At 42.4% G+C, this 19,169-nt stretch overlaps 1 protein-coding gene across 2 annotated transcripts in view; it reads left to right on the top strand.

The window, feature by feature from the left end:
• The window catches only part of MMEL1 (membrane metalloendopeptidase like 1), an 892,805-nt gene that overhangs the window by 651,522 nt on the left and 222,114 nt on the right, over positions 1-19,169 (top strand). For both annotated transcript variants that reach the window (XM_069239922.1, XM_069239921.1), the window contains exon 5: positions 10,430-10,510. In XM_069239922.1, coding sequence (XP_069096023.1) covers positions 10,430-10,510 — 81 coding nt within the window. The remainder of the gene's footprint in view (positions 1-10,429; positions 10,511-19,169) is intronic.

Genomic DNA, 19,169 nt, shown 5'->3' with positions numbered 1-19,169 from the left:
AGACAAGCATGCTGTTGTGAGTGAGTGGTGGAATGCGACAAAGCAGACAATGGAATGGGTGTATACAGATATAATGGAGACAAAATGCAAGAGTAAACAAAGATGCATATGTCACTCTATGTCAAAGTTACGTCCACGTGCGGAGCATGTAACCTTAGAGACGTATACGTTACAGTGTAGGTTGAACATTGTGAGAGTCAAAAGACACCGAGTACTGGTAAGATCGTGAAGAAAGCAATATGTAGACTCCGTAACACGTGCAGAACGACAGAATCAAAATAGTACAAATATAGAGGGGGTTGCAGTTCATATCGTTCATGCGGAGTACAGCAAGGATAACAGGTAGGTATAGTTACACATGTACATTCTTATAAAGCAGCTGTTAGGTACACATTTGGTCACAAGCTCAAACAAAAACAAGGCAGTTGATCCAATACAGTCAATATTCATAGAGCCCAAAAGTTAATCACAGAGCTAAGTGAGGAAGAAATGCAGTTCATGGTCAGTGTTCAGTCCATGCTCCACTGCACGGAGTTTCAGAATCCACCTGGCCTCACATCTACGTAGGTCCCTGGTTCTGTCACCCCATCTAGGTGAACCAGTGACCTGGGTGATACCATGAAATCTGATGTTTAAAAGATCCCTCTCGCCATGCATGGTGTTAAAGTGAACGGCAATCGGGTATGTGGTGTTACAATTCCTGATAGCTCTTATGTGTTCTTGTATACGTTCTTTCAATGGACGTATCGTGCTGCCAACGTAGATCAGACCACACACACATATGATACAATAGACCGAAAATCTGGTATTGCAGTTGATAAAGCTCGTGACTCTGTGAATCGTTTTAGTATTGTATGAGAAAGAAGTGGTTTTGTTGAGAGCCATCTGGCACGAGATGCAGCAGCCACATTTAAAAAAACCATTTGGTTTGGCTGGAATCCATGTTGAGGAGTGTGTCTGTGTGTGGGGCATGAGAAAACTGGGGCATAGGATGTTTCTGAGTGTGCGTCCCCTGCTATGAGTCATGGTTGGTGAGTTGTTGACATAGTTCTTTAAACAGGAGTCCAGTAATAGTAGATGCCAGTGTTTCTTGAGGACACGAAATATGGTTTTACTGGCAGGACTGTATTGTGCAATGAAAGAGATAGGACGTTTGTTGGGTGTTTTGGGTGATTTCTTGGAGCCCCTAATGAGAAGCGAGTGTTGGTCCTTAGAGGATATGCGATTGATTGCCGTAGAAATGAGTTCCTTAGTATAACCGCGTGCTTGGAAGCGGTGTGTCAGATTATTTAGTTCTTGTTTAAAGATGTCAGAATCGGTGCAGTTGCGCCGAACTCTGATCATTTCCCCGTAGGGAATTGCTCTGATTTGTGTCAAGGGATGAGCGCTCTGTGCATGTAGGATAGAGTTACACGCAGTTGGTTTTCTGTATAGTCTAGAGGTAATCCTGTTGTTGGTGATATACAGGAGAAGGTCTAGAAATTCGATTTGGGTACGGTCCACCTTGTGTGTAAAGGTAAGGTTGAAATCATTAGTATTAAGGTGATGAATTAGTGTGTCGAGATCAGAGGTGTTGCCCGTCCAGATTGCTAGAATGTCGTCAATGTATCTCCCCCAATAAAGAATATGTTGGGTGATGTGTGTCGGGCAATTGGACCACAGATGTATCTTTTCAAACTGACCCATGTATAGATTGGCATAAGATGGAGAGAATTTTGCACCCATCGCTACCCCCTGACATTGACGGTACCAGTTACCATTGTGTAAGAATACATTGTTCTCAAGTACCAGGCGCGTGAGGTCGAGGAGCATACGCGTGTGTTCATATAGGGTGGCATCACGTAAGCTGAGGGTCTTGGAAAGCATCTCAAGACCCCTTTCCAGAGGGATTGATGTGTAGAGAGAGCTGACATCCAGGCTAACAAATGTGCAGTCATCCGTCCATTCAATGTCCTCTAGTTGGCAAAGAAGATCTCTAGTGTCCTGTATGTAGGATGGCAGATTCCGAACCAAGTGTTGGAGAAAGGAGTCAATGTATTCGGAGATGTGCTCCGTAGGAGAACCTATGCCTGAAATAATCGGCCTACCAGGTGGAAAGCTACCTGATTTTTGTACCTTGGGTAGAATGTAAATACAGGGTGCTCGGGGTGCTGTAACCAGTAGGAACCTATACTCAAGGTCAGATAAGAGACACATATTCTTCCAATGGGTCAGTTTACTTTCTATTAGAGTAGAAATGTCAGGGAGAGGATTAGACTGGATAGCAATGTATGCCTGTGTGTCATCAAGTTGTCTATTGATTTCCAAAATATAGTCGGATCTGTTCATGACCACCACATTGCCCCCTTTGTCAGCTTCTTTGATTACTAAATCTGTGCGTTTGGAAAGTTCATGCAAGGCCATTAATTCCCTATGTGTCAGATTGTTTTTGTGTTTATGCGGACGTATCCCAAATTTGTCCTCAAGCTGGAAAAGTTCCGTGCTCACCGCTTTGTGAAAAACGTCGATGCAGTTGTCTGGAGATAAAATAGGGACAAAGGTAGATTTGGGTTTTAGTCCACTATCCAGATCTAAGTTGGATGGGATATCGAGATGGACTAGTAGTTCCTCATGACTTGCGAGGGACAAAGAGGGGTTGTCAAGTGAAAGAACTGTCTGTATGTCTTGCAGATCTTTAATAGATCTATTGCTGGTTGGTGTGGGAATGGGCGAGTCTTTAGTAGTAACTGTTTTGTGGTGGAAGAACTTCTTTAGTTTAAGGTTCCGTACAAATTTAAAAAGGTCGATGTGTATGTTGGTGTAATTAGGCGTTGAAGTAGGACAGAAGCCCAGACCTTTTTTCAGAACCTTTATTTCATAGGTAGACAAACAAGAGCTTGATAGGTTAATAACTTGCACAGAGTCATCCAATGTTGTTGATGGAACATGGTCTGGTGTGTTTATTGAGACTTCTGAGTTCTCGAGGTGGACCGTGTTGTTACGCCCCCCTTTGTGTTGGTTGTTGTGTTTGAACCCTCCCCTACGAGTGGGTTTCGGTTTGTACCTGGTCTGTTGAAACCCTGCCGTATCCCTCTTCTGTATCGTCCTATTTCCTCTAAAAAAGAGTTTGATTGGAGAGAGGCATTGGTGGGGGCTGTGTCGCCAGTGGGTCTGTTCGCGGATGTGTCCGTCCCGTCACTAGAGAGATTTGAAATATCAGAAAGGCTATCAGAAATGGAACCTGACGGAGTAGCATTAATGTTAGGCTTGTTGGTGTCTCTATTTGCCTGCTCGAATTTGCGTGCAAAAGTGTAAATTCTGCCACTGCTGTAGTCATTCTCGTCCCTAATGAGCTTTCTCATCTTCTTGTCTTTCACATATAGTTGGTATCCATTGAGTATATCTCTCATGATCGTATAGTTTTTATCAGTGGCTTCTGTGAGGTTTAAGTTCTTAATTTCCTCTTCAAGAGAAGCAATGTCCAAAAGTGATTTGTCACATTTCCTATCAGCATGCTTAATGAGTATGTTAATCATGCTGAACGAAGTGGAGGAGATAAGGTGTTCCCACTCCCCAAGTAGATCTGGGTCAAGGTCTTCAAATGAGGGAAAAATTATGACCCGTAATCCTCTGGGAATTTGTTTAAGTTCCAGATATCTTTTTAGAGTTGTGATGTCCCACCATCGAGCTAGCTCCTGTTTTTTTAGTCTTTCTAGTTTGATAAACTTATGTTTGAGTCACTCTTTGGGTGGTATGGGGTTCGTTGTGTGTGCAATCAGAGATTTTTGGGAGAATAGTTCAGCAGCTAAGATATCTCTGTTGTCGTCAAAAGAAGCCATGCCTAGGAACCTGGTAAGAAACAAGTTAAAGGTACAAAGAGAAAGTCGAATAGCGTGTGTCCAGATTACCGGAGTGCAGCCTACCGCAATTGGACAAAGCCAAGCAAACACAAAACGTACAAGGGTAGTGGCGGTCAAGGTGCCACACCTCCGTAACGTTACAATTAGTAATAAACAACAAAGTCAGAAGATATGAGAGACTGGTGCCATGTTGGTCTAGTGCCCAACTACCCAATAGGCACTGAGAGTTGTGTATCAAGATACACAATGACAATTATTACAAGATGACCAAGGCACACAGAGGAGCAAAGTTCAGCAAAGTTTGTAGGAGAAGGTATCCCTGGTCGTGTGAGTCCAGAAGCGGAGAAGAAAGCGCTGATTCCAAGTTGGTGTTGAGTAATGTCTTTATTCTTAGACAAAGTTTGTCGTAGGTAAGTTACGTCTTGCAGAAAAATAGCCAACACGTGTTTCGTCACACAAGTGACTTTATCAAGGCTGCAAAACAGTAATAAGTACAGAATGGTATGTACAGTTGTAAAGGAAATCCTACGTTATATTGGTGAAAAATATAAGAGACTAGATTGTGCCCGTAATCCGCTTATCATATAGATGTGTGAGCATGCACACGTTAGTGAGGAGAAAGTGAAAGGCATGGCAAGCCTAGTGATCTCGTGTGTTATCAGTTAGTTACGCAGTGAGAAACAAAAGAGATGAGAGTGAATTAAACACCGGAGAGCGTCCTGTATTGATTACGTAACAATAGAAGTGCTAGTGCTTGTGAATCCGAGGAAAAGAACATAAAACACAAGTACTACATAGTATACATGAAAAGACGCGAAATGTTAGAAAAAGAGGAGATAGCCCACAGAAGCCTCCAATCTAGGGAGAAAAAGAGATGCGTTGAGTAGCGCGGTGGAAAGAGGAACGTGATAAGAGTGAGTAATCCTATTAACATACCTGGGCCCGTCCGGCCAAGGAAAGTGAGACCGCAATCGGTATGTAGAAAGGTAGTAGGTATGTGCTGAGCCTGGCAAGGTCAGTGTTTGATCTTCACGTAAATGAAACGAAGGAAGCCCTGATAAGCCTCCAAGCAACGTCCTAAAACATGAGAGAGTCTGAGGTGAAAAACTTATATAGAGTGCAAGGGTTGTCCAAGCAGAGAACCCCTGTGGAAAGGATATATAACCAAAAACAGGGGGGACAAAGGGCCTGACAGAGGGTGCTTACTAGTATTAAAGACTATAGATCCTAACGAACATGGGTTAATGGGCAGTACTTGTTGACTGAAGATAAAAGAATTTTGAAAGTTTATTTTATTAATTATTACTTCTAAAGACACAAGCAAATGGCAGTGTGTGTCCAAAAGGTGCAAGGTCAGCCATAAATCCTGGATAAGTGCATTGGGCAATAGGGCGGTTACAGAAATAGAGCGCCTGTTGCTAACCAAGGATAACTGGAGCAAGTAAATGAAGCTACCTGAAAACGGGTGTTCGCAATAGGTAACGGTTAACTTGTAAGATAGTGCACGCATTCGGCAAAAATGTAAATACTGATACTAAGGTACATTGTTTGAAGCAGGCACCACGGATGGGATTAGGGTGAGAGGGGGCAAGGGTCTCGTGAGCCGGACGACACGTCCGATATTGGTATTCAAGTTAACAGATTAAGGGTGTGAGGCCCGCCTAATACCATCCCAAACTGTTTGGGGTAAATAAATAAATAAACGGAGCTGCCCGCACCCGGGTATACAAACTAGGTACCGGTTCACTACATAAATGGAAAAAGTATTCCGCGTTTAAAACGAGAAAACAACTTAAGGCTGTAGATTTAGGGCACAGTATATAGATCAGGCAGCAAGGGTAGACACAAGTTGAGGAGGGCAAAGGTTCCGTAAGTTGGACGTAATGTCCGATTAAAGTTGTCGAGTTACCTGAGTCGAAATGCAAGGCCCACCGATCCGTCCGTAGAAACATGTCCAATATGCAAAAAGTAAATAAAAGTGTCTAATCACAGTTTTTGCTGCTGAAAACGTATTTTTAGGTTAAATATCAATGTAAATTAATTCAATATAATTATTTTAAATGTAGAACAAAATGAAAACAAGGCATAGCAATGTTAACTTTATTTTTAATTAAATCATGAATTAATTTAAATGCATTGCAATAAAAAATATTTTTTCTGATGTTTAAATTAAAAAAATAATTTCCCACCTCGAGTATTTTTCATTATGCATTAAAATATATTTTTAAAAGTGATGTAGAGAATGATTAAAAAATAATCTTTACTCTACAATATTTTACTAAACATGAATGTAACATTAGTTTTTGCTTCAATTTATGTTATTAAAATATTTAATAATTAAATGAAAACTATGTACTAGTTTAATATATTTGTTTAAATTGTTAATATTTCTATTTTTAACTATTTTAAATAATTTGAACAATTTGATTCAATTTAACATTATTTCTGGCAGGATTTTATTTGAATCCCTTCACTGCTAGGTCTTCCTAACACCCCCTCCCTTGTGTCTAGCCTTTATTTTGCTATTTGGGTAAGTTCACTCGTAGGCCCCCTAGCTATCCATGCCACATGTGTGTCCTTTTTGCAAAATCCTTGGGGATTCTAAAGGTACCCAGGGTTTGTGGAGTCCCCTGGAGGGGACTGGAAAAAAATGGCCAAAATATAGCTACATTGAGTTTCTTGGGAACATTGGAAAAAGTGCTGCAGAAGAAAGCACCTGTTTTTCCCCCTGTAAATTGCATCAACTAAGGGGTTGTGATGCTAAAATCACCATCTTCCCAGATTTCAGTAACAGGCAAACTTGAATCATAAAGACAAATTCTTCAATACAGTTTTGGCATGTTACTGGGACGCTGCCCATTTTTTCTTATTTTTGTGCTTTCAGCCTCCTCCCAGTTAGTGGTGGAGATGGGTGTAAAACCACTTTCAAGTCCTTGAAAGCCATACATTTCTGAAAAGTAGACAACATTTTAAATTCAGCAAGGGTTATTTGTGAAGATCCTTCATGGGTTTTCCTATAGAAAGTAACTGTTGTTTTTACCTGTAACTTCTTCTAATTATGGCAGATGTTCAAAAGCAATATACTGTTACATCCGCTGGACCCTTCTGGTTGGGGAGATATATAGGGTTTGGAGGTTCACCAAGAACCCTAGGTATTCATAGTCAGTCACTGAGCTGCACTTTGCAGTGGTTTTTCATTGGACACCGGGTATACAGAAATCCATTTGGTAAAATGTAAAGAGTGAAAAATAGGTATCAAAAAGTAGTGGTTATGTGCATAGCTCTGAATTTGTGGGTGCCCATACTCGCATATGAATTAGAGGGCATTTCTCAAAATGACTTATTTCTTACACACTGTCTTATATTTGGAAGGCGCACATGCAGAGAAAGACAACAGGTAATAACATTTGTTCTACTGCTCCTCTAAGTCTGAAGATGAAAATGGAACCTCACTTGTGTGGGTAGGCCTACTGCCTGAAATATGAAACCGCCCAAAGCGTAACATCGACACATCAGATTTTTCCACCCAAAATTGACCTTTTTTTTTGTAATGTGAGTAGCTGTGGATTTTGGGCACTGGCTCAGCCGGCATGTAGGGAAACCTGGCAAACCTGTACATTTTTAAAAAACAGACACGAAGGGGAATCCAGGATGGGTGACTTGTGTGGCTCTCACCAGATTCAGTTACCCAGAATCCCTTGCAAATCTCAAAATGTGTCTAAAAACACGTTTCCTCACATTCCTATGATGAAAAGTTCTGGAATCTAAGGGGACCACAGCTTTCCTACCACCCAGCGTTCCCCGAGGTCTCCAGATAAAAATGCTATCTCACTTGTGAGGGTGGGCCAGATGCCCATGTCCGGGAAGGGCCCAAAACATATTGTGGACACATCAAAATTATCTGTAAAAAAAAACTGTTTTTGCAAGAGGGGCACCTGCATTTTGGTCCTGGGCTTGGCAGCCATGTAGGAAAACCTCCAAAACCAGACACCCAGTGGAGTTCAGGGGTGTGTGGCTTGTGTGGATCCCCCAAACATTTCTTACCCAGAATCCCCTCCAAACTTTAACTGCAGCTAAAGAAAAAACACATTTTCTTCACATTTATGTGTGGAATCAATGGGCTGGCACACATTTCCTACCACCCAGAGTTCCCATCCATCTCCTGATAAAAATTATACCTCACTTGTGTAGGTGGACCAAGTGCCTGCGACAGGGAAAGGCCAAAACATGTAGAAATTGAGGGGGATCCAAAGAGGAACCAAAAGAGGTTTTTTCATTCGTTTTTAGGCTGACTTTGCTTTGGGCAAAGGTTTTAGCAGTATAGATAGGGCAATGCTGAGTGGTAAGAATTTTGTGGATACCCGTAGATTTCAGAAGATTCCATCATAGAATATAGGGTAAACGCATGATTTCGGGCAAAGTTGGAGGTTTGCAGGGCACAGTGGAAAAGAAAATGATGTGAGGTGCATGTGAAGCAAACCACCATGGACTCTTCCACATGTTTAGTTTTCAGATTTGTCTGTGTCTGGTAGAAAGTGGGACAATAATGGAAGTTAGCCAAGCACTCTTGGCCCACATGTAAAATCAAAAACCAAGAGTCAATGTCATCTTGCTTACCGTTGGGATGAGATGCTTTAGTTCATGGGGGCAGGTGGAGTTGCTGATAGACTGTTGCCACCTTGAGTTGGGGTAGGGGTATAACCATCCCCATGGTGGTTGGCATCCCTAACCCCTCTTTTTTAAAATTCCCTGATGTCTAGTGGGCTTTCACCACTCCCCTTGGGGGGTGGTGGTGATCAGATGTAATTACCTCCATCTGGCTCCCGGGAGAGGGGGGCAAATAGACTATGTCCCCATTTATTTGGTGTGGGAGCATGGTCATGACCACCTCACCAAAGAAATGTGGTGTATAGGGGGCTTTCTGCCCCCCTGGGGGTAGATTGGAAGTAATAACACCAAATGTGCTGCCAGAGGGCCAGCAAGACCGTGCATATTTTCTTTTTGTTGGGGGGGCTTTGCTGTGCCCTTTCTGGGAAGCCACCATCCGTGGCTATTGCCCCTATCTGCCCACTGGTGGTGAGAAAGACTGAACTGGGCAAAATATTATGGGAGAAGCAAAAGCCCTTGCCCAAGACGCCACTTCCCCTCCCTGGTGCCTAATGGAGTTGATCCCTGCTTGGCGATCGCCCTCCTGCAGCTATCCCCAAGCAGGAATTCACTAGGGAGAGGTAGAGTTTGAAATGGGAGATTCTTCCCTTTCCAATGATACCCCTTCCATCTGCTTTGGTGTTCAGGAGGCTCAGATAAAACCATGAACACCGAGACAGTGAAAGTGAAATGAGCCAATCAGCTCATTACACTTTAGGTTTCACTGAAATTACGTCAGTGCACCGTGGGTGCTGTTCGTCATTCTAGTTCAAACTCAAAACAGCCTCGGGAGCTGGGAAAGATCTTTCCCAGGTCCCAAGGCTGCTTTTTGAAAAAACAAATCCCTCTGCTGTAAATAGCAGAGGGATTTGGTGATGGTGTAATGAGGATGAAACGGTTCCATTCACAGCACGTGAGTGCTGGTGCTAAGGACGGAACCGTTTCATGCTCAGCAACAAAGAGGTTAAGTCCCTATCTCGATTATTTTCGATTGAGTATGTAACAGTACCAGTAGATGGTCATTTGTGGTGCTGGACTTACTCCAGTTCTAAGCTTGAGTAATTCCCTTCTGTTTTGAGTCCCTTTCATGGCTTCAGCAACTGTAAAAGTAGTTAACTTACATGTGTGCATCACCCCATGAAAGAGATAGGAGAGGTGGAGGAAGATATTTACACTTGTAGGCTTGTGAATATAATTTTTTAGTACTACTTAATATACCATGTTCAAATATAAATTGCCAACATACACAGTACACAAGTACTTATGAGCAAAACCTATGCAAGGTATGCACATTAGAAAATGCACATGAGTTATCATAGCAGCATGGTTTCAGAAGACTTGCAGGAAAAACTCAGGTTGGATACATAATGCTTGTGAATTACTGGTGCCAGCTAACACTAGACTAATAGTTACATGAGTACATAGGGGTAGGAAAAGTAGGAAACATTGCAAGCTACCGGTGAGTCTATGCTCACATATTTACACTTTCTCAAGGTGCTAAGTAACTTAGGAGAAACAATATGTGTCAACTGCTGATATTCAGTGCTAATAATTCCAACTCTCATTCTGTCTACAATAAAGGAAAAACATTTAATTGGTTGGCTTTTACACTGAAGTTATGAAAGTGACAAGCCAAAGAGTGGTAATATAAGAGACTTATGACTCTTTTTAGTTCGTTTTTACTTACTTGTAGACAGGCAGGGAATCATAGCATGAGAGTGAAACATATGACTAGCCAGGCAGCCCAAGCTGTCAATTTACCTTTGAGTTCTTGTGACACAGAATGAGCATGGTCTCCAAAATTACTTTTGCTTACCACTTTTTTTGTTGCCTTTTTTTCTGTGAGAGTGACGTGGCCTCCAATGGCTAATCGTTTGGTGAACACTTGTAATAGAGCATGCTCTTTAAAAAATTTGAAAAGGTCCTTTGCATTTTCTACTTAGGTGTCCTTGAGATGCCAGACCACGAAGATCGAGATGCCTTCAAGAAAGCTAAAACTCTTTACAAATCTTGCATGAATGAAAGTAAGTATCCTTGCACAGTGTTTCCTTTTAATCTCTTGCAGCGGTTGGTGATTTTTGAAAATGGGCGGGTGTAATCCAAGCAAATTGAGTACATACTGAGTTTTAAAGAACAATTTTTACATACATTTGCTTTAGAACCACAGGCTTTGAAAGGACATTCACTATATATTGAAGCTAGTTCATGATGAACGAAGTCGATGCAGCAGAAAACCGGAGTCGATCCATTTTTTTCAAAATGTAAATTGAGTAATCCATTAGTTAAGAATTACCTCCTTTGTGCCTGGGCCAGCATTTTGTCATGGATGTCCCCCGTGTTTTGGGTGCCCCTTATTCCAAGAATTACATATATTAGGCAAGTGTCAACTGTAAGAAATGGGTTCTTTGGTTGGCAGTCAGGTTACCCCCTGTCCAAGCAAGGACCCTCACTCTAGTCAGGTCTAGTCACACAATCCAAATTATCTCATGCCCACCCTCTGGTAGCTTGGCACTGAGCAGTAAGGCTTAATTTAGAAGGCAATGTGTAAAGTATTTGTGCAATAAATCATGCAATAACACAGTAGAGCACCACATAAATACACCACACATTGTTTAGAAAAATATATAATAGATGCAGGTCAAAATGATTGAAATGTAATAAGTATATTTTGGAATATCACTGTTAAAATGATATAAAGTGTCTTTAGTTTATTAAAAGCAATAAATGTCTCTTGCAAGCACAAAGTACCTGGTTTGCGTGCAAAATCTCAGCAAAGAACCACAGAGGAGGAGATGTGTGGAAAATAGGGGGGTGTGCGTCGATTTCTCGGGCCGCACAGGGTGATGTGTCATTTATTTTTCACGCGGGGAAGGCTTTGCGTCAATTTCCGGCGCCCGGTCTTGGATCTTCTTCGGGTTGTGAGGTTTTCGGATGTCCCGGGGACGATGCGTTGAATTCTGGTGCTGACAGGACGAAGTCACAGGGGCTGTGTAGATCCGGTGGGTGTTGCATGGAAATTTCTACCGCAAGGCAGGCGCTGCGTCGATTCCTCTCTGGAAGTCGGGCTGCGTTGTTCCAGCTCAGATGTGCGTCGATCCAGTGGGCCATGCGGCAAATTTCCGGTCGTTACGCTGGTGCTACACCAACCTTCTCATTGCGACATCGGGCTGTGTCATTCCAGTTCGGCGTGAGGTGAATTTTTCACCACGATGTAGCCTGTGAGTCGTTTCTGGCAGGCTGTGTGTTGACTTTAGTCGTACAGGGAGTTCTTCTTGCAGGGATGACGTCTTTTTGGTCCTGAGACTTCAAGGAACAGGAGGCAAGCTCTACCCAAGCCCTTGCAGAGCACTTTTCAGCACAGCCAGAGTGCATCAAGGCAGCAGGGCAACAGCAGGGCAGCAGTCCTTCACAGAAAGCAGTCAGGTGAGTCCTTTGGGCAGCCAGGCAGTTCTTCTTGGCAGGTTGCAGGTTCTGGTTCAGATTCTCTTCTCCAGGAAGTGTCTGAGTTGGTAGGGACCGAGGCCCTGTTTACATCCCCAAATGTGCCTTTGAAGTGGGGGAGACTTCAAAGAGTGTCTTAGAAGTGCACAAGGTTCCCTTTCAGTTCAATCCTGTCTGCCAGGGTCCCAGTATGGGGTGTGGCAGTCCTTTGTGTGAGGGCAGGCTACTGTCCTTTGACATGTAAGTTTCAGGCCCTCCACCCTCCCAGCCCAGGAAGACCCATTCAAAATGCAGATGTATGCAAGTGAGGCTGAGCATCCTGTGTTTGGGGTTTGTCTGAGTGAATGCACAAGGGAGCTGTCACCTGAACCCAGCCAGATTGTAAGGCACAGAAGGATTTGAATGCAGAGAAATGCTCACTTCAGCAGGATTTTGTATTACCATTCTGGCCATACTAAATATGACCTTCCTACTCCTTTTAGATCAGCAGCTACCACTCAAACAGTATATGAGGGTAGCCCTAATGTTAGCCTCTGAAAGGAGCAGACCTCACAGCAGTATAAAAAGGAATTTAGGAGTTTTACACTACCAGGATATGTAAACTACACAGGTACATGTCCTGCCTTTTGCCTACACAGCACCCTGCCCTATGGTTTACCTAGGGCTTACGTTAGGGGTGACTTATATGTAGAAAAGGGGATGTTTTAGGCTTGGCGAGTACTTTTAAATGCCAAGTCGAATTGGCAGTGAAAGTGCACACAGGTTTTGCTATGGCAGGCCTTAGACATGGTTAAGGAGCTACTTAAGTGGGTTGCAAAAGTAGTGCTGCAGGCCCATTAGTAGCATTTAATATACAGGCCCTGGGCACCTATAGAGCACTTTACTAAGGACTTACAAGTAAATTAAATAATCCAATTAGGTGTGATCCAATGTCATCATGTTTAAAGGGAGAGAGCATATGCACTTTAGCACTGTTTAGCAGTGGTAAAGTGCACAGAGTCTAAAAACCAGCAAAATCAGCATCCAAAAAGTGGATGGAGGCAGGCAAAAAGTTAGGGGTGACCACCCTAAGGTTGTCAGGTCTAACATCAACATTTGAAATCCATAGACCATGGATCACGCATCCAACAAAAATCATCACTAATTTGTTCAAGGTCAGTATTTTTTTATGGATGCCCGCCCCCACACCGCCAAGCCATGGTTGTCCTCTCTAAAATTGATAATTTTCATAATGTATGTAAGCCATCAGCATTTTGCAATAGGTGTTCCATATGCCAAGAACTAACTCTTGTGTGCCAATAGCAGCAATTTGCCATATGTGCCCCATATACTGAGAATTATGTACAGTATGCAAACACCATCATTTTGCCATATGTGCTTCTGTGTTCCAAGTATTACTTCTAATATGCCAGTATCAGCTTTTTGCCTCAGAATGTCACACTTACTAAGAATTAACCCCAATGTGCCAGCACAAATAATTGGCAGTGGGTGTCCCTTAGACACAGGTTTACCTCCAATATGCCCGCATTTTGCCATGGTTTCTCCATATGGCAATAATAATGTCCCTTATGCCAGCACCAGCATTTCACCACAGGTGTCGCAACAGCCAAGAAGTACTTCTAATGTGACAATACCAGCATTTTACCCTGGTAACTCTTATGCCAAGGGTTTCCTCCGGAACACCACCATTTTGCTGTGGGCTCCTTTGTTAACTAAGCATTACCTCCAGTGTGCCAGGGCCAGCGGCAGATTCATAGGTGTAATACACACATGATCTCACTCGCTCACTCACTCAGTCATGATCACTTATATTCACTCAGTCACTGTTATTCTCACTCATTCTCATTCACTTACTGATGCTCCATTACTCTCACTCCGTCATAGTCTCTCACAGTAGCTTACACTAATTCGCACTCCCTGTGTCACTCTCACTCATTCTTATTCTCACTCTCACAGCCTCACTCTTTCATTCTCTGTCGTCATTTACTCATTCTCACTCATAGTTACATTTGATCTCTCTATTCTAATTCACACCTTCATCACAAACTCTCACTCACTTTCACTCACACGCATGCACACATTCTCATACACGCTTTCACTTCTGCTTCTTTAAATACACTCTGTCACTCTCATTCATTCTCACTCACTCAGTCACTTCTGCTCACACTTATTCTTACTCTCATATTCTTACTCTCATTCTAACATAGGCTTACCTATTCTCACTCCCATGACACACATACATTCTGACTCACTGTTAAATTGTCATGCATTCTCACTGACTCGTCTATCACTCTTTATCCCATACACATTCACAGATTCTCATACATACTCAGGCTCTCTCTCTCTCTCATACACACACACACACACACACACACACACACACACACACACACAAGCACACACACACACACAAACACACACATAACCACACACATACTCTCACACATTAAAAACATTTCAGAGGTTTTTTTCTTCACTTAGGTTTGGTTGCCTGTGCTGGTCCACTTCAGTTACGTATGCTGGGTAGACTCATGGGGCAGCAACAGGGCTTCTTCCCACCTTGACCCCCAGAGCATTAGCCTGTAAGAAGGAGTCTTGCACAATTATGTGTAGGACCCAGATGTCAGTTTGTTTGTTTTTCCACCTCATCCTCTTCCATCTCATTACAGATTGGGGAGGGTCAGTGATTGAGGCTCTAATTGACAAGTATCCCTCTGTGTGAGAAAGTCATCCTTTTAGCATGTTCATCCCCATGTTCTCTGATTGATATTGGCAGTAACTGACCCTGACTTTGCCATGAGATCTGCTAAACAGGCCTATGGATGGTGCTCTGAATAAAAGGTACATTGGTAAGTGGCACAATTACATTTGATAATGACAGGCTCCTGTAATTCCCTAGTAAGTAACAGAGCAAGGGGATTCAAAGTACCTATAAGTCCCTAGTACATTATTGGGCAAGGAAATTTAGAGGCCCAGTAGATTTTGTGCATTGGAGTGTGCAATGCTGCGTTGCCTGCTGTCACTTTTGAGGAAAGCCCTGCCCTGCAGACAGTCTTTATAAAGTAAAATGTGTGCAAATTCGACTTTAGAATTAAATGTAATGCCCTCGTGAGTCAAGCCGACTACCTTCAACCGTGACACGGTCAGGAATTCTGGTTCGTACTGAAAGCTGAAAGCTCCGGAGCTCCAGACTTCCAGGATTTGACTGGGCCCCTACAGAAAAGCAGTCTGATGAGATCACATTGAAATCGGCATGCTAAGGAGGACTGCACGATGTAGAGAGAGAAAAGCTCCAGAAACGTTTCTATGTGCAAAGGTAAAATATTGACCTCCCGCTGTGTATCCGAGCAGGGATCCATCACGGTCAGCCTCAAACTTTTACTTTGTGCCTGTCACCCACAACCAGATGTCTCCTGTAGGTGCTATTGATTTCTAAACACTAGAAATAACATTTTTCAATGTAATCTTTAAAAATCCATAACTCCAGTTCCCTATATTTAATTTTTGTCACTTTGGTGTCATTTTAAAAATAAAAATATTGACTATTTTGAAAAATTGGTGTGCAGTTTTTATTGTGTGTTGTGTCTTACCTATATACTGTGTTGGTGTATTTAAATGCTTTACATACCTGTCTCCTAAGTTAAGCCTGCCTACTTGTTTCCAAGCTACCAGGAATTGAGCCAGGGGGTAGTGTTTTGAGACCTTTACTGGACCTAACATTGTTTTGAGAGCATTATTGCCAGTAGTAGGCGTGTACTTACCTCTGCTAATAATCAGCCTCCAACACTAGACACTGCATGGCATATGCTTAAGGTGTACCCAGGGCCACTTGTACCGGTGAGGCAGAAGCGTGACATTTATAAAGAGGCCATGGGTCATGGCAGGACCTTGGGGCTAGGAGTGGGATTTTGCCAACCCGTTTCCTTTATGGCTGGTGCAGGTGCCTCTGTGCACCCGCACCATATATCAGACAGATATACTGCCTTGTGCTGTGCAAAAATGGGTGGGAAGAAAGGTTGAGATGCCAGTATCAGCTTAACTTTCATAAAATGCTCAAGGCGAGAATACATGATTTCCATTAGAGGATCATTTTTGCCCTAAGTAAATTCCAACAATATGTTTGTTTTCACTACCAATGTTCTGCTCGTAACTTTTAATGCAGTTGCTATCCGTGCCATAAAGAAATTCCGCAATCATGCAAAAAAATCCAGAAAAAGAAATGTGATTTTCTGTACGGTCTGCTATATTTTCTTTCCTAAAAAGCCATGCACAGCTGCTGATAGGTACTGGTGGCCCTCCCATTGCTTGTCTAGAGGTGCAACTTAACGGCAGCTTAGGTTAAAGGAAATTGCATGCTCTGTTCACTGTTGGCTCCACATGAGATTGAGTAAGTCAAATCAGGTCGAGTCAGGCAGTCCCCTCGAGACGTAAACCACACAGTTATCACAGTTATTTATGATACATTAAAACAGCGAGGGGAGGTGATTGTGAGCAGATTTACTTCTACAGACTACAGATGTTTGTGATTATGTCTTGTTTTATTAGTTTTTATTTTGAAGAAGCCTCTTGAATGTGATAGTAAAATACAAATGCAAAAGCAATCTAGCTCTTATGATCCATGAAAATGTGAAAATAACACGTAAAACGTCACTTTATCTATTGTAAATCGAGTTGACTCCGCATGTTAAGGGTACCAGTTGTTAAAATTATTTAACCACCGCAGTTTAAAACACAGAGACGTAGGTTTGGTTGGTATGTGTGCATTTAAAAGAGCCATGTTCAGACAGCATGAGTTGCAAACGTTAGAACTGGGGTGCCAAGTCTGCGGTGCCAAGTTCGATTGCCGTCATCGGCTCAACATCCTGAAATTCTGGGCAAATCACCTAAAAAATAAAAAATAAACTATCTGATCTTGTGTAATGTAATCTGGTGCTTGTGTAAAGCGCTCTGAAGCCGTTGGGCCAGGTTTGTGCTCGAAATACGAAAAACATGTCAATGAAAAAATAAAAGATGTGGGGTGTATTTAAAAAAAAAAATCTATAACACTTGGTGCTAACATAAGAAGCAGCACTGGTTGCATCATAGCGCTTCTTTTTTATTTTTATTACTTTTAGCCACGCTGCAGACCAGAGGTGCTGTTCTAAAACATAGCTATAAAACTTTGACAAAACCAAAATCTCTTGTTAGGCGTGACCTATTGGCTTTGCAAATGCCTATTTATTTGTACTGCGTCAAAGGCAACAACTTCCGTCCCTTTCACAACGATTACCCTATCTCTACATATCGTGGGATCGTGCTGCATCTATTGGAAAGCTGTAAAACAGCCACTTTTACACAGGACAAAAGATTAGTGCTTGCATTTCTGTTATGTAAAATGGGAGCATAGTTTAGCTATTCTTTACCATCTCTACTATGTTAATTGACATCTATGTTTTCTAGGTAAAAGCTGAACTGGTCTCCTCCTTAGAGCTGAATCATCCGTCCATTTCTAGTTCAAAGTGTATTTTTTTGTTTTGTGATGCGTGTGTCGTGCCTTATAACATTATGCTCATGTCGTGATTCACAAGGCTTCGGGAAGCCAGCTCGATTGTCTCTCCTCTTGGGCTTATGTGATATGTGGACTTGACTTGCACGAAAGATTAACCTGTACTGCGTCTTTACTCTTTTTTTCATTTCCCCATTAGCATAAAAGAATGGTGCAACATGCTAAGGATGGGCATGCTAGATTTCAGCAGCTGGTGAGGCCTTGCAGAGTCAATGGCACTGATTATGCTGCTATCAAATTAGAAGTTCGGCAGTTTTCAAACTGTTCACTATTTCTTTCTCAGGTCTTCTTTCCAAGCCACAGGCATACGCCGTACTCTTACAGCAGTAGCCAGAGCAGTTTAACCTACGTTCTCCTTCTACTCAAATCCCTTCAGAGTGTCGTCTTCCTTCCCTGTTGGTGGATCAAGAGCTTGGGAGCGAGCTAAGATACTTCATTTAGCATGAACTTCAACTTGAGTTGCTACCGATAAACTACAACCTATAGAATAAGGGGGTTAGTGGCGAGACCAAGTGGGTGAGTTACAGAGAAAGTAGGATCAAGCATGATGTAATGAAGAGATGGCTCAGAAAAAAAGGCTGAGAAATGAGATATGCAGTACAAGTGCAGAAAATCAGTTGTTGAGAATAACGAGGCGCCATGTTTTCAGTTTTCAGACACTCAATTCTTTCTCATAGTAACGCCTGAAGAAACTAGTAAAAGTAATTTAAGTAATGAAATTTACAGCATGCAGCCTTGCTTTTGCTTTAAATGCAACATGATCATGTTTGTGCATACATGAATAGATGAGTCAAGTCGCATACTCAAATATTTGACTTTCTCTAAAGGAACAGGATAAATCTGACACTATGAAGTACTACTAGCAAGACATGGGTCCTTATCTCAGTGTGATGTTGGTAACTGAACATTTTCTGTACTTGACTGTTGATGTTGATACCCATGGAATTCATTTTCTCATTTTCTGGGTGACTTTGTTCTAAGTTGAAAACGTGTATGCCATTGGTTTGCTCCCTGACCATGCATAGTCCTGTTAGATGTGTTCTTCAGTGAGACGCCTCTCTTCGTCTTCCAACAGCATAGTTTGGAAATCTTCTCCTCTGGGGGCTGGTTGCCTATATGCCAAATGGTGTACTCTTATGTCCCAGTTTCTGCAGTTGTTGGTTGCTGGGCTTGGCCCTTTTTACTGAGTCAGACCCAATTTTTTGCCTCCTTCCTCCTATTTGTTCTGACCTGTTTTTGCGGCTTTAGGACTTTACCACAGCTAACCAGTGCTAAAGTGCATATGCTTTCTGTGTAAATTGTATTGTTAATTGGCTTATCCATGGTTGGCCTATTTGATTTAATAGTAAGTCTCTAGTAAAGTGCACTAGAGGTGCCTAGGGCCTGCAAATTAAATGCTACTAGTGGGCCTGTAGCACTGGTTGTGCCACCCACATGATTATCCCTGTAAACATGGCTCAGACCTGCCACTGCAGTGTATCTGTGTGTGCAGTTTAAACTGCCAATCCTTCTTGTCAAGTGTACCCACTTGCCAGGCCTAAACCTCCTTTTTCATGCATGTAAGGCAGCCCTAACTTTGGCCCTAGGCAGCCCCATGGGCAGGGTTCAGTGTATGTTAAAGATGGGACATGTACTGATGTGTTTTACATGTCCTAACAGTGAAATACTGCCAAATGTGGTTTTCACAAGGCCTATCT

Source organism: Pleurodeles waltl, chromosome 6, assembly GCF_031143425.1.
Source record: "Pleurodeles waltl isolate 20211129_DDA chromosome 6, aPleWal1.hap1.20221129, whole genome shotgun sequence".
Lineage (NCBI taxonomy): Eukaryota > Metazoa > Chordata > Amphibia > Caudata > Salamandridae > Pleurodeles > Pleurodeles waltl.
This window is presented reverse-complemented; position numbering and strand designations above follow the sequence as displayed.